The 22,719-nt window shown below is 60.6% G+C and overlaps 1 protein-coding gene and 1 long non-coding RNA gene across 7 annotated transcripts in view; one reads left to right on the plus strand and one right to left on the minus strand.

Annotated features, from left to right (window-relative positions):
• Positions 1-10,153, minus strand: part of SLC19A1 (solute carrier family 19 member 1) — a 22,798-nt gene extending 12,645 nt beyond the window's left edge. For 3 of the 4 annotated variants that reach the window (XR_003206220.2, XR_012376994.1, XM_025863405.2), the window contains exons 1-3: positions 10,042-10,153; positions 4,057-4,288; positions 15-768 (exon numbers count right to left, since the gene is read on the minus strand). Coding sequence is in view for 2 of the 4 variants with exons in the window: in XM_025863405.2 (XP_025719190.2) it covers positions 15-768; positions 4,057-4,245 (943 nt within the window). In the remaining 2 variants the exon portion in view is untranslated. Of the gene's footprint in view, positions 1-14; positions 769-4,056; positions 4,289-6,113; positions 6,136-10,041 lie in introns of those variants that run through there. The other variant, XM_073888904.1, reaches the window with a different exon arrangement.
• LOC112816729 (uncharacterized) lies at positions 9,622-21,232 on the plus strand. 3 transcript variants are annotated; one of them, XR_012376995.1, is made up of 5 exons: positions 9,622-9,774; positions 18,734-18,804; positions 18,901-19,061; positions 19,523-19,897; positions 20,705-21,232. It is a non-coding gene; the product is annotated as an uncharacterized lncRNA (long non-coding RNA). The 3 variants fall into 3 exon arrangements; XR_003206222.2 differs by lacking the exon at positions 20,705-21,232 and having other exon boundaries at positions 19,523-20,686; XR_012376996.1 differs by lacking the exons at positions 18,734-18,804; positions 20,705-21,232 and having other exon boundaries at positions 19,523-20,686.
• Positions 21,233-22,719: the final 1,487 nt, after the last annotated feature.

A 22,719-nucleotide genomic window follows, 5' to 3' on the forward strand; every position in this document is an offset into this window, starting at 1 on the left:
AGCCGGGGGCCTACCGAGCAGGGTGGACGCAGCGTCCGCCCCCCCGTTGTAGACTGAGGTGGAGTCCGTGGTGGGGTGGACCACGTTCCACAGGATGTGCACGTAGTAGACGATCAGGTAGTAGGCGGCCGAGTTGAAGACCCACCAGAGGGACCAGAGGCGGAGCTGCGGCGACCGCAGGTTGTCCCCCAGCTCCCGGAGCATGCGCACCAGGGTCCAGTCCCGCCAGGCCTCCAGCAGCGCCCGGCCCAGCTTGGCGTCCGGGTTCATGCGATCCAGCTCGGAGGGCGCAGCCCCGCGGCACACAGGGGCGTCGCGGTTGAAGAAGAGGCTGCGTCTGGGGCGCTTCAGGAAGAGGGCGAGGACCAGGCTGAAGGCGAGGAGGCCGAGCGAGATGTAGTTGAGCGTGGAGAAGGACACCCTGCCCACGGTGACGAGCAGCTGGCCCAGCACGGAGCTGGTGAAGACACCCAGCAGCGTGGCCGCGCGCGAGTAGCTGGCCATGCGCTGGTAGCGGGCGGGGCGCACGAGCGAGAAGATGTAGGAGGAGTAGGCGATGCGGGCGGCCATGGTGATGCTGTAGAAAAGCTCCATGAGCTGCATGTGCGGCACGGAGCGGCCCAGCAACAGCAGGAGCCACACGGAGATGTAGCTCAGGCTCTGCAGCACCAGCACCGGCTTGTATCGCAGGTAGTCGGTGAGCAGGAACACGGGCACCAGCACCACCAGGTAGCAGTAAGACAGCACCGGCGTGATCTCGTTGGTGACCTGGGGGACAGCAGGCCCGTGACACCGGGGTCACGGTGTCCGCATCCCCCCGCGCTACCAGGTCCTACAGGCTCAGCGCCGTCGGGACCGTGCAGGCGTCCCGCGGTAAGGACACGGCCCACGCAATGCCGGGACCACCTGGCGAACGGTCACGAATGGCGCGGTGACGCGTGCTGATCGGGTCTGTGTGCTTTCACGAGAGGGAACGTGACGTGCTTTCTCCTGTCGCTGACAGCGTGACCGACTTACGCTCACAGCAACACAGCTGCGGCAGCCCCGGGGGCAAAGGCCTCTGGCAACAGGTTTCACAGAGCAGACACCACAAGGGAAAGGGGACAGGAGCAGAGAGGCCACAGGAGGGCCACGCCTGTGTGCAGAGTGAGGCCACCCACTGCCAGCCTCACGGGGCCCCAGGCCACAGGGCCATCAGGCGGGAAGCCCTGTACCCAACCCCACCAGACCCTGCCACGGGGCTCTGGCCACGGCTCGGATCCTCCGGGGTGGGCACAGCTGGGCCCTCTGAGGTCGCGGCCTCTCTGGGGACCCACTGACTCGGGGCACTAACTGTGACTCGGGCCACGGAACCACCTAAGCCAGCCCGGGCGGCCCTCAGCCCCAAGAGCTAGCGGGCTCCAAGGCCCCACGTAAAGAAACCGAGGCCCGCAGTGCAGCCTCGGGTCAACAGTGGGGCTGTGCTGTGCCCACCACCTACCAGCCTCTGGGTGACTGGGTGGACCCCAGCACCTCGGCCCTCACCCACGGGTGTGTGCAGCCCTGCCCGCCCAGGGGGTGCCCCAGGTGGTCCCGGACAAGTGACGGCGCTTCTAGGGTTGTGTCCAGAGGTCCAGACAGTGGGCGTGGTGTCCAGGAGCATCAAATAGCCCCTCAGTTACGACATCTCTGGACAAATGGCGAGCCACCAGAGCCCAAGGGGCCAGAGAGGCAGGAGGACCAACCGGCCCCCCACCTCCCCTCCTCCCCCCACTCCCCTGCTTCCTCCTCCTCCTCCCTCCTTCCACCACTCCCCCAACAGCCCCTCCTCCTCGAAGCCTTGCCGGTGTAGTCGTTTCCTCCTTCTCCTCCCCTCTCCTCCTCCCCCCACTCCCCTGCTTCTTCCTCCTCCTCCCTTCCTCCTCCCGCCTGCATCCTCAATGGGCTTGGCAGGCAAAGGGCTGACCCATGTCACACTCGGAAGGTACTAGGGAGTGGGCACCTACAAAGTCCTGGGGCAGGTGACATCCGTCAAGTGGCCCAGCACTGGCACAAGGACAGCCTCCTACTGGCCTGAGCCTAGTGTTGCCTGGATGCCTTCCCAACAGCCTAGTGTGTGGACAGGCCAGGTCCAGGCTGACGGGCGAAACCCGGGAACCGCGCCCGGATCTGGATCCAGGTGGCTTCAGGGCAGCTGCTTCTCTGAATGGGCAGGCTCGGCTGGGCCCCAGAGCAGCCAAGACAACTGGGGTGGGGGCCAGAGCCACGGGAAGGGCAGGAAGGATGCAGAGAGTGTGTTCTCAGGAGTGGGACGAGGGGACCCAAAATCCAGGAGCAAGCGCGAGAGCCCGATCGCTGGCAGCACCTGGATGGGCGCTGGGTCCCGCCTGAGGGCAGGGCAGGGGCAGGGCAGGGGCCTTCCCTAAGAAGGGCACCTGATCCCAGCGCTGACGGGCGACAGGTGGGGCCAGCCCTGTGAGGAGTGCTGGGCGCAGATCGGGATGGGGGCTCCCCGTGGGCGCAGCCCCACAGGACTCAGCCCAGGCAGCGTGAGGTAAGGGAATCATCGCCTGAAGGTACAGAGCAAGCCGACCCCTCCCCGAGGCACTCGCTAAGGCAGGGAGGACAGGCGTCCTCAGCAAAGAAGCATGAAGGACAGTCTGGCGGGACCAACACTTAAAACCCCCGTAACAGGACACCATGAGCACAGTGAGGGGACCACTGTGTCCTGCTGGAGCACCAGCACCGGGAAAATAGGTGACACACAGGCAGTCCGATCCCCCAGGGCAAGCCCGAGGCAGACAGCCCCACAGGACGATGTGGAGGCTGGCCCAGCAAGCACGGTGACGGCCAGGTGACAGCCAGGCCGGGCCACACACACCAAAGGAATACACGCCGACAGCAAGCTGGCTCCCGACGGCTATCAGATGGGCAGAGACTCGGCGGTGCCAATCCGCGGCCGGCGAGGGAAGCGCGAAGCCAGCCACTGGAACGGGAGTCCAAGCCTGCGCACCAGGCCCGCGCACCGGACCCACGCACGGCTGTGCCCTAGACACCTGAAGCAGCATTTCCCTCGGGGGCAACAAACTGGCCGCTGCCTAAGCACGAGGGGAACCTGCGGTTCAGCCCCTAGAGTGTGCTGAGGTCAGAGCAGCCTGACCAGGTGTGGACAAGTGTCCCCGGGCAGCGCGGTGGGGAGACCCCGCGCTCGCCTGCAGGTGTCAGACACAAGCCAGCGCCCCCACCCCCACCCCATAGGGCCCCTGAGGGTCAGGCCTCATTTGCACAGCAACTCCAGAGGACTTAAGAATTCCAAGGTCTGCCAGGGGGAGGGGTCAGCCTCTCAGAGAAAAGCAGGGCCTCCCAGAAAAATCCAGCAGCTCAGTGGGACCCAGGGACACGCTGGAGGGGACGGGAGGCTGAGGGCGGGGGCTGAGCTGGGCCAGGGAGCACAGGCAGAGCCAGCCTGGGGCCAGGCTCCGGGGCAGGAGTGGGGTGGGGACCTGAGCTCGGACAGAAGCCCTGGACAGAAGGCCTGTCCCTGTCGGTGCATTTTATCTACCAACAGCCCTTCGGCTCTTTTGTTCTTCAGATAAGGAAAGCACCAGGGATAAAACCCGTCGCTGCTTTCGCTCCTCTATGGCCCCAGGGTAGAAGCTACTAGTCAAGTTTCAACCAGATCTTTGTCCTCCCCACGGAGTAAATTCCTTGGTCCTCTCTTCAGGCATATGGCTGTTAGGTCTCTGCTGGAAGCAAGCCTGCCCACCAGGTGAGCCCTTGCGATTCCCCACACTCTTCCCTCAGACCCTCAGCGGATGAGGACCCCTCTGCGGCTGCCCTCACTCTTTGGCCTGGTTAGGAAGTCAGAGTCTGGCCCTCGTGTGAAGGTGCCCCTTTGGGGGCTAGGGGGCAGGACCCCTCACACCACACAGCCACCTAACCTGGCAGGCTCCGCTGCTCTCAGGCTGGGGAGTGCCCCTGCCCACGCCCGCCCCCCCGCAGGCCGTGCCCAAGACCCCCCCCCAACCGCAGACCCATGCCCACCCTCCCACCCCCCCGCAGGCCGTGCCCATGCACCTGTTCCCGTGTGAAGTTCTTATCGGGGCCCAAGAGGTAGGGTGTGATGAAGCTCTCCCCGGGCCGCAACTGCGCCATGAAGCCGTAGAAACACAGATAGAACACCAGACACCTCCAGGACTTGAGCTCAAGGTCCTGCCCCGGCTCTGCGGGCATCTGCTTCTCCGCCTCCTGGCTGGAGGGCACCATGCTGCCCAGGCCCCCCGGCGCCCCGGACAAGACGATGATGTTCCTGGAAGATGAGCCCAGGGTCAGGGCAGCCCACCAACAGCCCTCAGACCGCCCCCCCCCTCCCCAGACACTCCAGTGCTCTCTCACGTCGTCAGGATTCAACGTCCACACCCACACGGGGAGGGGGCCCATGCGGCCTAGCCTGTCACCACCTCCAGGAGCCAGCAGGGTTGTTGCACCCCACACCCCACCACCCACGGAGGCTCCTTAAATATCAATCAACTCAAACCAAACACAACTTGAAGTCCAGGCTTTCAGGCACAGTCATCTCAGGAGCTCCCAGTGGGGTGGCTGTGGCTATGGGCTGGGCACGAATCCCTCCCCAGGAGAGGTCCCAGGGGTGCAGCTGGTGTCACGCACCCAGCTAGAGCTACTAGAGGGTCACCTGGCCCCGAGATGGCTCAGAGCGTATGGGCTGAAGAGTCCTGCTGGGGCGCCAGGCACACAGCTGGCCACAGCGAGGGTGGCTGGTGGCCCCAACTGCAACCTGGGAGTGCCGTCCTGTCCATCTCAGGTGGGGGGACTCCATGCACAAGGCTGGGGACGTGGCTGGGGACGTGGCAGATGGGGTTTGCAGGTAAAGCTGACTGTGGGTGAGGAGGGCAGGAGCCTCCGGGGATGGGGTGACAAGGTGACCGAAGGGACCACATGGCACAGAGGCCCAGACCTTAAGGCTCATGACCCTGGCAGCCCCTGAGGCTCCCCTAAAGAGAAGGAGCTAGAGGCGTGGGCTGCCAGGTGGCCCTGTCCAGCCCTGTGTCCCCTAAGGGCAGCCTTACCCAGGGGCACTTTGGGTAAAGCCAGAAGAAGCATTACTCAGACCACTAGGTCACATGCGGAGAACTCTCCGTCCAGAAGGCTCCCTTTGATGCAGGTGTGAACAGCACCCTTCCAAAACCCACTAAACCCATTCTAACAGAGAGGGCCAGGGATCAGATCTACTTGCATGTTTCCACTATTTATCTCTGTTACTGTTTCTATATGTCAAGTGATACTGGTTTTCTGCATTTATGGCATTGATACAAAGTTCCTTTTTAAAGAGTTAAGTCAAAAGCAAGCAGCCATGAATTGTGTCAGGTGAAGCCCGTGCCAAGAGGACCTGTGGAGAAACCCCCTCCAATTCCCAGCAGTGGGCACAAAAAGTTCCCAAGATGTGGGGCCAGCTTGCAGGGCTTGGCGGGTCCAGGGACCCCAAGGAAAAGCCACCAGATTCCTAGCACATGCACCTCAGAGAGCGTCCCAGCAGGAAGTGCTCCCACACTCTTCCCAGGATGAGGCCCAGAAAAGCCAGGGGACTGCAGAGGACCCCCTCCCTACCCAGGACCATGGATGGCAGATGGAGTCCTCACACCAGGCCTGGGGCCTCAGCAAAGTGAACTGTGGCCCAATGAGCAGGACTGTTCCCACCTTCTGGGGCCCCTGCAGGAAACTGTCAAATCAGGGACGCAGGCCAAGGGCTCCTGAGGACAGACTCTGGTACTCACTTTTGCAAACCCACTGGGAGCTTGCACAAACGGAAGGGAGGGCCCCAGGGCCTGCCACAGCCAGAACCACTCACACCTCAGGGTGCACCGCCAGCCCGAAGACTCCCCTCAAGCTCACCTTCCCACTCCCAGGTACACTCCCTAGATGCCAAGGCAACCCCACACCCACCCAGCTAAAGCTCTCCAGCATGGGGTGAACAGCCAAGAATCCACCTAAGCCCAGGGTCCCCGGGAGTGGGTCCCCACCCCACCCCACCCCCCACCTCCAACCTCAGGAGCCTGAGGACTCGGCCCTCCTGTTCAAAAGGTGTCATCTCCAGAAGCAATGGGAGCTTCCCTTACCTGGTGTACCCTGAATCGTGGGGCGATGGCGGAAGCTTCAAACGCCAGCACCAAACACACAAATGTTTTCTGTTCTGTATCCTGGACTCCGAACCCGAGGAGGAGTGCTTCTTACACTATACCGAGAACCGTCAGAAACTCCAGCTCTGGGCTCTGCCCTACGCAGCTATCTGAAGGTCTGGGTCACGGCCCAGGACTCTGCATCCTAACACGTCCCACAGGCATGCCGGAGCCGGCGAAAGAGCACAGGACCCCCGGGAGACACTGCCTCTGGGTTCCTGGCTGGACACGCAGAGCTCCACATCCAGTATTCCCAGGGAGCATGGCAAGCCCGCCCCCAACCACTGCTCAGAAGGGCCCCCAGGAGTCCTCCAGGGTCACAACAGAGGTAGGGGGAGTGTCTGCAATGTCCCTGTCTCTGCAGACACTCCCCCTACCCTGTGAGCTCCCTGGCCAGCACCTGGGGCAGCTCCCTGCATGCCTGTCCTTCTGGGGTTTGAGGCTGGTCAACCTCTGTTGTGACCCAGGAGGACTCCTGGGGGCCCTTCCCTCCCAGCCCACCCCCCAGCTCCATCCCTGCAACTTGGGAACACTGCCCCGTGCAGGGGGCAAGCTGGACGACCTAATCCCCCAGCCCCCCAGTCCTCCAGCCCCCCACACATTTCATAATGGTGGGAGCAAAGGCGAGGCCTCCCCCGCTGCTGGGGAGAAGCCCAAGCCTCTGGGGCCACCTGTTCTTTGATCACATGATGCTAAGGGCCCCTGTGTTCCCCAGCTCACTGAGCCCTGGGCTGTGTCCCACACACACATCTCGCCTCTGGGGACCACACTGTGTTCACTCTACACTTGTGGCCCATTCGCAGGCGTGGGGCTCCCCCGCAGGGCCAGTGCACCTGAGGTCTCCAGTTCCCAGCAGGAGTCTCCTCGGAAGAGCAGCGTGGCCTCCGGCCCACTGCACGGGCACCAGAAAGGGGAACTCAAGCTCTCCTCAGCCCGGGCGCCCAGGACCCGCTCTCCAAAATCATGAATGGAGATGCTCACCCTGGATAAATAGCACGTTTACTGCCCCACGGCTGGCCGGACCTCACCCCGCCCCATGCCAGAAATGGCAGAGAAAATGCCGAGAAGCACAGAAGGTACCAGACCCTTCAAACTTGGGCACCTGCATTTCTGCTTCAGACATCCTTCCTGAGTGTTGCTTAGAAAACCTGCCCCTCCTCCAACTGGGGTGGGGGGAGGGTCACAGTCCTGGACCTCCCCTTCATGGACAGCTCCCAGATTCCCGAGATGAGAGGTCCCACGGCATGGCACATGTGGCAAAGCAGACCTCTGGTCACCCCTCCCAGCTCAAGTGCCCCCAGTGGTCTCCCAGAAGAAAGGATGGGCCGGCCCTGAGGGGCTGCTAGCACTGCAGGGCTACAGCAAGAGCCCACGTGAGGTGGTTAGTGAGAAAGTTCATCTGAACGAGAAGACACCTGGGGACACAAGGCCTGTGTCCACTCTGGAATGTGCACCTTTGAGGCGCATCTTCCACACTTCTGTCAACACCGTTGCACGCGCACTTCCAAAGACTTCTGAAACAGGCTGGACAACGGGTCACTCAAGTTGAGCCAGGCAGGAGGACAGGGTCATGGGGAGTAGCTTGGCCCCATGCTGGAGCACTGGCTGCCACACAGAAACAGGGGCCGAAACTCCAGAGTCTGATTGGAAATCCATTTTTAAGAGGGGCTGCTACGGAAAAAATGTAGAGCACCCCGGCAGCAGTGTGTTTGCGAGCCCGGGGCACGGCAGGCCGCCTCGGCCGTCACTCAGCTTCCCCAGGAGAGGCCACCCATGCCAGGGACTCAGGTTCGAAGAAAAGGGCCAACAGACCCAGAAGCCAGCCGTCTCAGCCAGCGAGGCTGGGGCCCTGCCTGCATTCGGAGTGGACTTTGTCTGCCTCGGGTCCGTTGATTCAACTCACCTGAGCTGGGTGTAATCGCCAGCCCTGACAGGAGGCCAGCCACTACGGCCGTGACTCAAAGTCCTCTCTCAAAAACAGAGACTGCTCTTCTAAACACAGAGGCCCTTCCCAGGCTCACCCTCCAGGAAGGGAAGGTGGCGAGACCCCCTCACACACTCACAGGTGCGGAAACAGCCCAGAAAGCAAATGAGATGCCCAAGCTCAGGGCAGGTGGCCGGCAGGAGGACTGGCCTGGACTGCAAGTGTGCTGACCCCAGCCCAGCACCATGCAACCTCAGGCCTCTTCAGGGCAAGCGAAGGAAATACCGGCCGACCAAGAGAGTCAAGGGAGAGAACCGAGGACCCCATCACGTGCCTCCCAGGGAAGGTTCTAACAGTTCCCACAGGGACCCCTCCTCGCAACCCTCCAGCACCTGTCCTGGGGGGAAGTATGCAGCACCAGCTGCTACTACTGGCTCTGTCCCTCCAGAACCTAGTTAGCCTGGAGACCCAAAACCAAAACAAAACCCAACACCACCTGTCTTGTTTTGTATTTTAAACCAGCTACTACTCTTCCAGGTTAACAAGGAAGGTTCATTACATTCTTAGTAAAAACGAAAAACCCTTGCACCCTCCCCCCAAATCACTTCACAGTTCCCTGTCCCAAAGAGTAAAATTAAGCCCCCTGGCCATCACTGCTGTAGACACTCAACCCACAAGTTTAAAACACCCGGGAGGTGTTGATCACCTTTGCCCAGCACCAATGACTGTAATATCTGGCGTTATTAACATCCACCAAAGCCCCCTCAAAAATAAAGGAATTAGTAGCACCAAGTCAGGAGAATGCAGACAATGAGCAATGCAGTCTAGCCAGAGGCAGCAGGGGGAGACACCATCCGGGAACCCTCAGGCATGGGCTCTGGGCTCCCAGACCTGCAGAGGGAGGCAGTTCCCTGAGGCCAGAAAGTTCTGGCTCTGCTGATTCCATCGGGGCTGCAGTTGGGCCCTCCAGGCTCCCTTGCAGAGAGCAAACACCTGTCACTTTGCAGGGAACCGGGTGGCAGCTCCAAAATCCCACCTGCACTTTAAGCGGAATGGAAAACAGCTTTTTCTAGATGCACTCTGGATTTCTCAGCTGGCTTGGATTCTAACTTGTACTCAGACCAGGCCGGCTGGGGCTGGGCACCCCGACATAGTAAAGAACCCCAGGAACACACCGAGCGTGCCTGCGCCACAACCCTGGACTCTCCAGGACAAGTGTTTGGCCGGGGAAAGCACACAGGATCTTTGGGGACAGTTTCCTCTTGCAGATATGTTGGGTCCACTCAGGAAAGGACTGCAAGCACAGTTGCCCAAGTTATCAGACACTCTCCAGCACTCTCTGCTCCAACCGCTCCTCCAAAAAATGAAGTCAGTCTACACCTACAGAGCTCTAGGTTGGGAGACGAACGAAGGGCCTGGCACGGGACTGGGAGGCGCGTCAAGGGCCCACCCGGTCGCGTGGGTGGCTGGGGAATCCCCCGCCGCCCGCCTTCCCGCCGGAGGATCACGTGCGCCAGGGTGGTTCTGCCGGGGCACGGTGCCGGGGCGGGGGGGCCAGCACCGAGTGCACGCGGTCCTATCCATCCCGCGTAAGGGACCCGGAGTCCGAGGGTGATGGGCGAGGGTCGGGGCGGCGCTCAGACCCCGACTACCCGGACCGTGCGGAAGTGACAGGAGGTGAGTCCGCCGCGCCGGGGGTTCTGAGCGTGCGCGCACCGCGAGCACCGGGGAGAAATGCGGCGGGGGAGCAGTAGGCTGCTGGCGAGCGAAGCCCGAGTCCCTCCTACACGGGCGGAGGCGAGGGTGCCGCGCTGCACGCGGGATCCACGGCCACCGCTGGGAGGAACGGGTCACCGTGCGCCCTAGGCGCGCCCTGCACGCGCGGACAGTGCCCACGCCTTATGCATGCACCCCCCAGTCCCCGGCCCGTGACCTCACACTCACCCCGCTGCCCCCAGCGCTCGCGTCGCGAAATATCTGGGCGGCCGGCGTCCGCTCCTCGGGGCGCGTTGGTGGCGGGGGCCGGGGACCCACCAGAACCGGGCGCACGCGCCGTCCCGGCACACACAGTGACCCGTGGCCGCGGGCGCTGCCGGGAAAGGCGGTGGAGCCCCGCCCCCGGCCACGCCCCCCGACCACGCCCCCGCCCGAGCACAGGCTGCACGGCCCGCGCTCGCCCCGCGCCGGCCCGCCCCCTCGCCGCTCCCCGGTCACGCGGCCGCCTCGTGGCGCGGGCGGGGGCGCCGCAGTGAGGGCCCAGGCGCACCCCCGGAGCGTCTGCGGGCCCGGCCTCAGCCCCCACTGGACTGCCCCTCCCGATACCGCCCCCTCCGCAGCCACCTCTCGACTGTCTCCTCACCCCCGCCACGCCCCAGTCCCCCGCTGGGTCGTCCATCTGCCGCACCACTCGGCCCGCAGCCGCCACTAGACTGTCCCTCGCTCCCCTCCCCCACCCCCATGCAGCCCCCACTGGACCGCCTCCCCCGCCCCCGGGCTGTAGCCCCCACTGGACCGTCCCCCTGCCCCCCCCCCCGTTCCGAACCCCTTATGGACCATCCCCTTGCCCCTCCTTCGCCCGCAGCCTCCACTGGACTGTCCTCTCCCCGCTCCGCCCCCATGCGGCCCCCACTGGACCATCCGCTCCCTCGCAGCAGCGCCTCTGGGCCGTCCCTCTGACCCCCACCTCACCGGGAGCCTCTACTGGATTGCCCCCCCCCGCCCCCCATGCAGCCCCCTGGTCTGTTCCCCTGTCCCCTCCCACGCTCCTCTGAAGCCGCCACTGAACCACTCCTCCCAGAACCCCAATTGGACCACCCCCTCATGCAGCCCCCACTGGGAGGCCCCTTCCAGAGCCCACTGGAACCTACCCACACCTACTGGCCCAGGCTGCAGCTCGCAGAAGTCCTGGAGGGAGGCACTCCTGCCCCCTTTCCAGCTGTGACCGCCTCTTGGAGGAGTGCCGGCCCCTGACCCCTGCTGGGGCTTAATGCTGCCTGCCCTCCCAGGCTAGAAGTTCATGTGATTTTTCTTTTTGGCTCATTTTAAACGTTCCTTTTCTGGCTAACCCGCAAGCTTAAGCCAGGGACATTGGTCACTGTGCCAGGCAGGACAGAACTGTGGGGGTTTTGACGAACTTCCCCTCCCCCCACGCAGCGCCAACCTGTAGGATTCACTCTGACCCACATTGGGTCTGGTGGCTGCCTACCACACCAACAAGGCACAGACACCTGCTCTTGGGGTCACAGCAAGCCCCCTACCCAAATGCACCCAGTGCCTGAGTCCCAGTCAGGTCCCCCAGTCAGCTCTCAAGACTGACAAAGAACCAGCCGGGCTGTGGTTGGGGGTGGAGGGGAAGCCAGGAACCCCGGAAGCCCCGGGGAGGGGAGGGGAGGTCAGGTCTGGCCCCCTGGCTCCCACCTTCCTCTACCCATCCCAGGCTCCCAGGAAGGAAATCGAATTGGGGAGAAGTTGCAGTTCCCACAGCCCACCGGAAGCATGCAGAAGGAGGTGTTAACCTTAAAAATAAAACAGCCAGTTATTTTATCAGCACAAATGAGTTGATCTAGGAATGGCAGCAAACTGCCGTTTGGGACACGCAAGCTCTGGCAAGTCCAACAAAGAAGAGGGACATATTTTATGGGGAAGAAGGAGGAAGTTGGGAGGGGTTGTTTTGAACGGAAGTCTACCGGAGAAAAGCAAGAGTTCAGGGTGATGAGGGTTTCTCGGTTTCTCAGTTTCCCGATGGCCGAGCTGCAGGGGTGGCTGACGTCTTGTAGGAGATTCCGTGAACTTCCGCTGTTGGGGCCTGTCGCGGGTGATCCTCTCCTGCGGAGGGTTCCTCTGTGGGGTCTGTGATTGGCCATTCTTCCTGTGATTGGGGTTGGGTGGCAGGGCCCCCTCCCAGCCTCCAGACTCCGCTTGGCTGAGGTTTACCTTTAACTTTCATGGGGGAGGGGAGGATGGGGAGACTGGCTGCCAGCCGTCCCCCCCAGAGACGGCCCCCGGGGTGGGGCCGGCAAAAGCCCAATGCCCAAGGGCAGGACCGAGGCCCCATTCATCTGGGGGGACGCAAAGACAAAGGAATGACCAGGTCTGCCTGGACAGAGCAGAAGGAGTCATGCCCAGGGACCTGGCAGCCGCCCCGTGGGATGCACTCCCGGGAAGGGACCAGCAGGTGTCCGACGTGGGGCAGTGACAGCCAGTGCCCCGCCCCACTCCCCCGCACGCGCACCCCTGGCAGGCCCATCGCCTCCAGCTCTGAGAAGGTGGCACGGTGGCCACCAGTCCGAGGAGGACGAGAGCCTTCAGAGAGGAGCAGGACCCCACTGCAGCCCAGAGGGCACCCGGACAGGCCCCTCTCCAGGCCCCCCTCAGATGGGTGGACAGGAAAGAATGCTTTCTGCTGCTGACTCCTGAGTTTGGGGTGTTTGTTACAAAAGCATTGTAACAAAGCGGCAACAACCGGCAAAATGGGTTTGTTTGAGAACAGCAGAAAAATTGAAATTCAGGACGTGCAAGTTATAACACCACAGGCAGATCCAGAGAACATAGGAGAGTCGCTCTACGGAGCAAAAGGAGGAACGTGGGAGAGGCTGCTTTGAAGGAAAATCGATCCGAGGAAAGGAAGGGCCCGGTGCTGGTGGTTTCTGATTGGCTGGGCTGTGGCTGTTTCTGATTGGCTGGTTTGTTGCGGGGGCAGGAGAAGACTCCCCCACCCCCCCTCGCTGGGGTAGTAAAGTGAGGGTCTGTAAGGAGGGGCGGTGCGGGAGAGCTCCGATTTCAGGGCTTCTCCAAGGGAGGTATGTAAACAGTTTCCCTGCATGCAGCAAAATAAAGTACTCTCCACTGCATAGTCTAAAATTTTAACTTCTGGGTAGCTATTTCTTTAATTATATATTCTATCAGCCTTCTTTTTTGTGGTAAATTTTTTTTATTTTGAGATCACTGTAAATTCATTTGCGGTTGTAAGAAATAACACAGAGTCAGTGCCCCTTCACCTGGTTCCCCCAGTGGTGACATATTGCAAAGTTATACAGCAAGATCACAGGCAGGATATTACCAGCCTTGTAATTTAATTTTTTTTAAGATTTTATTTATTTGACAGAGAGAGACACAGCGAGAGAGGGAACACAGCAGGGGGGGTGGGAGAGGGAGAAGCAGGCTTCCCGCGGAGCAGGGAGCCCGATGCGGGGCTCGATCGCAGGACCCTTGGGATCATGACCTGAGCTGAAGGCAGACACTTAACGACTGAGCCACCCAGGCGCCCCCCAGCCTTATAATTTAAAGGGAAAAAAACCTGCTAAGAAGGCAATGAGCCAGCAGATGTACTCTTCTGAACTTGAGGAAAGAGGTGTGGTGCAGTCCACAAGGTTGGGCGAACTGCCTGACCCCATCCCTGCAGCAGGTGGGTGGGTCGGCTGAGAGAATCCACTCAGGTTGTCTGGTTGGGAAACCTTTTCCCACGGCTGGGGAGGGGGCAGGGTGGCGGCTTGGATGTCCCGCCAATGACATGCTCCTCCCTCTGGCGGGGGGCTCCCCCAAGCACTGGATGGTTCAGGCCCTGAAGCTTCGAGGACATGTGGCCAAGCTCTGGTTCTAACCCATGGTCAGGAGGTGCTGTCCAGGGCTGATGCAGCCGTCGGACTTGTCCTCCAGGGCCCTGGCTCGTCCGGGGAAGCCACCAGTGCCCGGGACAGCTGCCTCACAGAATGACATGGGCAGGGCTGGCTGGGACGGGGGTCAGCAAAATGGGGTGGACTGCCTTCATGTTGAAAAGCAGAATCCACAAAGGACACCCCCGCAGCAAAGTGATGGGAAAGCTTGCAGGAAGGGCACAGGTGCCGTGAGGGCGGGTGTGTCATAGTACTAACACCCGAGAAAGTGGAATTCGGGGTAAAAAAAAGTGAAGTGGGCAAGGAGAGCATGTTACATCCATAAAGCCCACGTGCACAGAGCCTTCCGGCAGTCACACAGCATCGCACTGAAACACAGAAACTGAGTCTGTGGGTGTGCAAGGAGAACATGCCACGGAGGGGATGTCAGTCCTTTCGTGGCAGACTTGGGTAGACCACAGGGAATGCTTGATGGCAATATTAGAGACTTAAATCCCACTATCCGCGGTTTAGATTTTGTTGTTAAAAAGAAACAGGCCCCCAAATGGAATCATTTGTGCTAAGCACCGCCAACACTTAACACCTGACCTAATTGTAGTTTTAGCCTCTCCCGGAGTGGAATTTTAAACCAATCAGTTCGGAATTTCCTGGTCAGCACTAATCTTCCTGATAAGGTAAAAGGTAATCTGCCTGATAAGACCCCTGCGTCCCTAAGGGAAGGTGACCTTGCCTGAAATTATCCACCCTTAACTTCCTCGTTCCCCCTCCCCCGCTTTGCCTATAAAAACCTTCCTTCTTGTACTACTTCTTGGAGCTCCCTTCCATCTGCGGGATGGGATGCTGTCCAAGTCATGAATTGCTGAATAAAGCCAATTAGATCTTCAAATTACTCAGTTGAATTTTGTTTTTAACTTTTTTTTATAAGATGCAGTATGCATAGAGAGAATACACATTTTCCCCCAAATTCCCATGAAAAAATATAAAAGATGACCCCAAACCAAGCTGCAAATTGAAGCTGGAAATGATTTCAAAAATGAAAATCACTTGGGCTGCATTGTCACATCTTCATCCTATAAAACCAGATGTTAGTGAGACACAAGGTGCGTGAGGACCCCACCAGTTAGAAGTCAGCAGCCACTCTTCCCAATGAGTCAGAGAGGAAGTTGGAGCTAACACCACTTCTATTTATAGACCAGTGGCCGCTGGGACACGACACAGACTCCCACAGGACCTCGCCCAAGGGCCTCAGAGGAAAATTCACTGTTGGATGCTTTTGTTTCATTTTTTCTTGGTTCTATTATTAAAATTAAAGCAACATAGCAGTTAACTCAGAAACCAGAATGGAACAACAGGGTGAACAAGAGAAAGTGAAACAGAATGAAGTGGTGGGAGAGAAGAGAAAATGCATTCATGGGAAAGCAAATAAAACTTGACTTTTTTAAGTCCAAAATATGGTTCCTCAAAAAATAAAAATGAAAAAAAAAACATGGCATAGAGAATTCTCTCAGCAATTTGACCATGAGATACAATGAAAATGGGGTCCCTGGTAAGCACTGAGGGAGGTGCTCACCATCTGGGGGGGTCTGGGGACCGCCACCCCATGCCCCTGGGCCGGGGGTGCTCCTCGTGGCCCTTGGGGAACCCTCAGATCACTAAGAGGTCAGTGCTGCCCAGATCTGCACCCCCCACCCTCCATTTACTGTATTTCTGCCCTAGGTCTCAGGGGGAACTTTTGGTTTTTTGAAACTTGGCAAATAAATGTTCAAGTTCATTTCTAAGACTAAATAGGACAAAGTAGTGAAGGAAGTTCCCACAAGAAATCAGTCTTCATATCCAGAAATGTGACTTCTATGGGGCAGTAACACCAACAATGGGGTCCTGCACGTGGGAGGATGGATGGGGACCCCTGGCTGCCACTTGGTTGGGGTCCAGGAGCCAGGAGGGGTCAGGACTCAGGTGGATGCTGGTCACTCTGGCCATTCCTGGTCCGAGTGCATCATCAACCTGGGGCCCAGGGAGAGACATACCCTGCAGTGCAGGAGGATGGCGGGTGGGGGTCTGCAGTCGGGGAGGGGGTCTCCGTGGGAGGTGTTTGCAAGTCACAGGGAGGTCTGTGTGGCCATGGGTGTGCCCCAGCCCAGAGCACACCTGACCTGTGTCACCACCCCACGGCTCCAGGGCACTGTGTCTGACCTGTGACCAAGGGCCAGAGGCCAGCGCTCTGTCCACTTCACCTCCTTCCTGGCAGGGAGGGCCTGGGCAGCCCGTCCCCAACACCTATGGCCTCTGCCCCAGCCTCTGGGAGCGCCCCGCCCGCCCAGATCTGCACCACCAGAGCGGGACAGGAGAGAGGAAGAAGGGGGAGGCCCGCGCTCAACCTGCCTTTTCCCGCTTGCCTCACTGCAGACTTTCAAGAAATCAATTTTATTGGGGGTGCAATTCATGTGCAATAAATTGCACCCATTGAACGTCTGCAGTTCAATATGTTCCGACAACACACCCCTTCATCGTACGCCATCTAGACACACAACATCGCCATCCGGAGAGCCTCCGCCAGGCGGTCCTCCCGCTGGGCCTCAGGCACGCGCTCAGCCGCCTCCTGCCAGGACGGTTTTCTGGTGGAGGGATTCGCACAGGATGGCCTCAGCCTCCCCCGGCCGCTCTTTCCTATTCTTCAGGCAGTTTCCACGTATGGATATACCACATGTTTATCCTTCATTCCTTGATGGACGTTTGGGTTGTTCCAGGTTCAGCCATTATAAATAAAAATGCAACAAGCATCTGTGCCCAAGTTTTCGTGTGAATGTAAGTTATCACTTCCCATGAGTAGCTGCCCAGGAGTGGACTGTGGGGTCCACCTGTAGGTGCGAGTTTAACTTTGCAGGAAACTGCCCCACTGTTTTCCAAGATCCGACCATCGGACGGTCCGTGTGCTCGCCAACACTTAGCATCGTCAGCCCTTTAAACGTTAACCTTCCCAGTGGGAGCGATACGGTGTCTCCCGCCTCGATGACAAGTGATCCCGACGTCAAGCATATCCTCCTGTGCTCATTAGTTGTTTGTATGTCTTTGTTCCACGTCTGCTCAAATCTTCGGCATAGTTTAAAAACTGGGTTATTGGTCTTCTTTTCTGTGAGTTTTAAGGTGAGTTACGGATTCTGACACAAGTTCTAGGTTAGCTGCATGGAATGAATGTTTTCTCCCGGGCATGGTTGGTCCTTCCGTCTGCTGGGGGTCATGCTGCCAGAGCTGAAGGCTTGATTTTGATGAAGTCCAGTGTGTCCACTTTCCCTTTTGTGAATATTGCTTGATGTTTCCTGAGAAATAATTGCCCACCCGAGGTTGGGAAATTTTCTGCTGTTTTCGCCCAGCACAGACGGAGATGCCGCCTGCCAGCCACCCACTCCTGAGCGCTAGAAATTCAGCTACCAACCGCATTCTTAACTTTCCTAATTTTAATTTAAATACCATGTGTGGCTCATGGCGACCACAAGAGACAACACAGGTCAAGAGTTGTACAAATTCTGCTTGTAAGTCAGGCACATCACCCATTTCAAGCTGCTGTTGGTCCTCACTTGGAGACAGGCTGTCACGGCCACCCAGGGAGCACAGCTGGGGAGGACCGGCCTCCTGCTCGGAGTTCGGCCCTGGAATGTGCAGAGACCCCTGCAGGCAGGCCCTCCGGAGGCTCCTGGGTGAGGACAGGAGGATGTGCCTTGCCCAGAGCAGGCTCCTGGAGCAGAACCGGCCTGCGCCAGCGCTGAGGCACCATTCCCCGGCCCCCTCGCTGAGCCCTGTGCGGGTCCCCTGCTCTGTCCGGGGAGCCAGGCCTAGGCTGAGCATGTCCCCGGCCCCTGGGCTCTGCCTGACGCAGGCAGATGCGTCTGCCCCTCCGCCTGCCCTGCTCCCGGGTCTGGGTAGCAGGAGGATGCTCCACAAAGCACACAAAATACTCAAGACCCTGAGCAATAAAAGCTCTTTTACTCCCAGAAAAACCAAGCAGACAGATTGTCCCAAATTCGCCATGTACTGGCCCCGGGAGGACCTCCCGACCATGGGAGTAAACGCTGACCCCGACCCAGAGGCTGGGGCTGGGTATCTCCTGGTTGGAGGGCAGGGGGACTGCCCGGAAGTGGGTGCTGCCTCCCCAAGAGGGAGGTGGGGGCGGACCCCCAGCGGTGGCCGGTGAGGGCCGTGGGTCCGTTCCTTTGGAGGGTGTCCCTGGTTCTTCCTGCTGCCTACGAGGACAAGGGGCACCACCCATTTCAGAGATGTCCGCGACATGGGACCGTGTCGGGTTATAACGAATGTGTCTGCAGCGAGTACTCCTGCTTCCCCAGGAGGATGTCCCCAGGACGGGGTCCCAGACGAGCTCCAGCCGGGCTGCTCCCGGGCTGCACACCCACTGTCCCCAGCCATCCCCCCCCCGCGACCGGCGGGGCCACCATCACATCCACAGCCTGGGCCTCGCTATTATCATTTTATAAATTATGGCAAAAGACATATAGCATGAAATTTATGGAGTTAGCCACTTCACTCACGCTGTTGGGAACCATGGGGTTTTCTGTCTTCCCAGAATGCAGCCCCCCTGCCCCCGCCGCCCTGGTGCCCACCCGCTGCTCACGACCTCTGCAGCTGACCGCTCCAGGGGCCTCACAGAGGTGGAACCACACAGGGTTTGTCCTTCTGTGTGTGGTCCCTGAGCGTGATGTCCTCCCGGTGCATCCAGGCTGTAGCTGGGGCTGGGATTTCCTTCCTGTGCAAGGCTGCACAGACCCCATTGCACCCCTGGACCACATTTTGTTTCCCGCTCATCAGCCAGGGGACACTTGGCTTCTCTCACCTCTGGCTGCCATCAGTGTGCCAGGCAATTAATTTTTCTACTATTGTACTGTTAACAGACAACGTGATAGGTGAACCTTTTTCTTAGTGTTTGGGGTATTTTTACCTTTTATTTTACTTTTAACCTCCCATCCAGATTTATCAAGTCCTAACATTAGGCTTTGTTTCCCCTTTTGTAACAGAAAACCCAGGGAGCCAGCACCCCTGGTCCAGCCTCCTCTTTCTGCAGAAGGACCGTCATCACAAATTCAGGGTGTATAGGGCTGTTCCGTGGTTTTATGTTCCCAAAATGTTGTATCCTGTTATTGACTCATTTTACATTTGTCAGTGGCTCTGTCCTCTCCTGCAGACACTGTTCTTTTACTCCTTTTTCTGGATGCCATGCTGTGAAGATGCGCCCGGGCTGGGTGCGTGGCCACCAGGTGGCAGGCGGCTCCTGGCGTCACGTCCCACTTCCTTGGGCAACAACACAGTGCTGCCCTTTGGATCCTGAGAGCCGTCGCTGAGCTGGCAAGTGGGTGGGCAGGTGGGGACTGGGCATGGTGGCGGGAAGAGGCGAGCTCGCAGGGCCCGGAAGGGCACGTGACCACACCCCTGCCTTTCAGTGTGGGCTCCGTCAAGGGCAGGGAGGGTGGCATGGAGTGACCAGCAGGGAATGCTCTGACGGCTGCGGGGCCCAGCGCCACGTCCCTCCCCAAGTGCAGGGAGGGGAGTGGACTGGGCTCACGCTGCTCCGATGGGCTGCCACCCACATGCAGGGCTGGCACCCCGGCGGGCTCTGGCTGTGTTGGTGCCCCCTGAGCAGGCGCCCCGCGGTGGGGGTCACAGACCTCGAGGCTAGAGCCTGGTGGCAGTGGCCACTGGCTCGGCTCTGTTGGTGGAGGGGTCAGTGGGCGGCAGATTTTGCAGGGACAGGTGAGATGGGAAAAGCCCAGCCCCCGAGTCCTACATGGCCCTCACCTGCCCTCCAGCTCTGGGACCGACGTGGACCAGCCTTCTGCCCTTCGGGTACCCTGGGCCGACAGGGGATGGATGCGCCAGGCAGTGCGTGGCCCCGAGGGTGAGGGTGCCCAGCTTGGGACCTGGCCGCACGCTGACTCCTGAGACGGCAGGTTCTACGGCTCCTGCTGACCCTGAGGGTCACTGCACCCCTGACCTTGGCACGGCCAGGATGGGGGAGACGGAAGAGGTCAGGGAGGGGGAGAAAGCCAGGCAGGGGTGCGGTTCCCATGCCGCCCCACCTCTGCCCGCCTCCAGGGGAGCCCCGTGGAACCTGGCCAGCCCCAATGGGGACGACCGACGCTTCCATGCTGCCCCGCGGCTGTTTGGGGGCTGACGGGAAGCGGGTATGTTTCAGTGCGAATCAGCGAACTCTGACGCTTCTGCTCTCGTGTGGGCAGGGGGCCCCGTGTCCAAGGCAGCGGCACAGGTCGTGGGTCAGAACCATGAAGCACGAGGTGCTGCTAAGCGGGGGGACACAGAGGCGTGGAAAGAGGGGCGTGAGGACCTGGGTGGCCACTGGCAGCATCCCTTCGGGCTTCAACCTGGCTTCCCTGAGGAGAGGGAGCAGGACAGGTGTCCCCAGAGGAGGGCGGCCGCTGCCCCTGGGCAGTCACCTGGGGGCGCTCATGGCCCTTGGTCTGTGGGGGTACTGCCTAAACAGAGCACATGGACCCACCCCAGATGGAAATAATGGGCCCTCCCCAAGACTGTAGCCTCCCCAGATGCAGGGACGCCAGGAAACGGGGAGGCGGGAGTCTGGATGGAGCCTGGGGAACCAGGGCCCCCGATCTCCCCCGGGAACCCCCAGTCTGCCACTCCTCGGGGCCCCCCGTCTCCCCCAGGGCCCCTCTCTCCCTCAGGGCCCCCTCACTGCCCAGGGCCCCCGGCTCCCCACTGCCCAGACCTCCTTCAGGCCCCGCCCCCATCCCACCTGGCCTCTGTTCTGTCCAGCTGACCACCACTCTTCCCACCGGGAGGCAGGCTGGTGTTGCTGGTGCGGCCGACTTCTCAAAAGAAGGCTGAAATCTGACATTTTTGTGTGAACACCCTGGTTTTTAACTAATTAAAGGTTTAACATTAGCTAAAACTAATTAAAATTGATTACATTTGTACTAATTAAAGGTAATGGACTTCTTTTCAAAACTGTGCAGACGGCCCCACCCAGTGTGACTCCGCTGCCTGAGGGCGCAGGGCCGGCCTGGGCACCTGTGAGCCAGTGGTTCAGGGTGCCGCTGTCACTGACCTGGCTCCTGGCCGCGCCTGAGGACATCAGCCACCGCCTGGCTCCCTGGTCCCGGGGCCCTCTTGGCGTTGCTGGTGAGTGCGATCCGGGGGTGACGTGCGGGTGGGGGGAGCCTGCTCAGGGGGCAGCATTCTCCCGAGTCAGGCCCCCCCGGAGGCCAGCCCGCCACAGGCCAGGGTCGGGCCACGTGTATGCACCAGCCCCCGTGCCCCACGCGCTGTGCGAGGCGGCCCAGGACGTGCGAGGGAGAGCCGGACCTGGACCCGCGCTACCCACGTCCTGTCGTGGGGGAAGGGTTTGGGGTCGAGCCCCCACATACCAGGTGCAGGGGCTCAGAGTGGCCAAGCCCCTAGTGGGGGCGCGTGTAGTCAGTGAGCCGGACATGGGCTGCCCCCCCATGCACCCTCCACACCCCTCCCCCGTGTGCACCCCCTCTGCACCCAAGGCTCTACTGTGTCTCCCTGCCTCGTGCCCGGGGCCTCTGGTCCCCACGGGGTCCCCAGCAGGTAAATCCAGATGCTGGCTGGGAGACTGGAGCCGTGTCTTCCCACCTGAGAGGCCACTCTGGGGCTGGGTGTCAGGGCTGACCACCCCGGTGTGGCCCATGGAGGCCACAGCTGCAGGATGGAGTCAGGCTGCCCAGCCTGGGAGGTGCCAGGGTCCTGCGGAAGGCTGTCCTCTCTCCCTCTGCCCTCACCGCCCTTAGGGCTTCCAGTAAGGCTCACGACAAGAGGGAATTGCTCATCACAGCTCAGATGAGGAGCCTGGGCTTGGTCAGCAACACAGACGCTCAGCACAAGCCGACCCCGCGGTGTGGGGGAGACGGCAGGACAGCGACTGTACCCCACAGCCCTGGCTTCGGTCCCTGGGAGCCCTGGCCGTGACCCTGCCTGCCTCCGTGCGGAACGAAGAGGGGCTCACTGCCTCCCCGGGGGGTGCCCGTGAGGCTTCCTATTCGGGGTATTTTAGGGCTATGCTTTCCAAATGCGGCCGCAGTTCCCTGGCTTGGCGGTTAGCTAATCATTCTCTGCTGTGCGGCGGGGGGTCTGGGGGCCTCTGGCAGCCTGTGGAGCCGATGGCATCCCAGGGGCCCCAGGCCACGTGGAAGGGACAGGCTGGGCCTCACCGGGCCTCACTGGGACCGCTCGTCCGGTGTGCCCGGCAAGGCGGGGGAGGGCTTGCCCCGCTGCTCCCCTGGGGTGGGGGTGCCCAAGGACCCCAGGGAGGCGGTGAGGGAGAATGCCAGCGACACAGGATGTCTTCTTTCTGCGTGGGGCCCACATGTGGTAATGGGGGGTTCGCATCGGGCAGATTTCGGGCAGGGAGGGTGAGAGCTGTTTATCTGGGCATGGGCAAAGGCCTGCGTCCGTGTACCTTGAGCTCCCCAGGTCCCAACACAGGACACTGTGGCCTGAGATGGGGCAGCTGAGGGCATAACTGTCCTGCTAGGACGCTGGTCTGCCCTGTCTGGCCAGGGCACTCTTGGGGGGCCTGGGGACTGTCTGAGGGCACCACCACACCACACAGGCGTAAGCTGCCGCAGCAGGCCAGTGAAAAGCTGAGGCCTGGGAGCCCAGCCACAGGTCAGGGTCCCGTCCAGGAGGGAATGTGGCATCATTCAGTCTCGCCTGAGACCCAGACAGGGTGGGAGCAGGGCCTTGGTAGGGGAGCCTCCAGCAGAGCTGACCATGGTCATGTTCCGCTTGCCCCACTCTGGGCCGAAAGGGGGCCGAGCAGGGCCTGCTGTGGGGCCAGGACAGGGGTGGGGAGGGGCTCATTATCTCTTTGCCTCTGCTTCTGGGGTCCGCCGGCCAGAGGCGGTCCTGGGGAGATGCTGGGGCTTCTGAGTGTGGGGCAAGGGTCACCAGGGGCTTCACAGCCGAGGAGCACTGCCGGCCAGGGCAGGGTCCCCAGCAGCCACTG

The sequence above is a fragment of the Callorhinus ursinus genome, unplaced genomic scaffold (genome assembly GCF_003265705.2).
Source record: "Callorhinus ursinus isolate GAN/ISIS: 27379988/994484 unplaced genomic scaffold, GSC_fseal_2.0 scaffold98, whole genome shotgun sequence".
Lineage (NCBI taxonomy): Eukaryota > Metazoa > Chordata > Mammalia > Carnivora > Otariidae > Callorhinus > Callorhinus ursinus.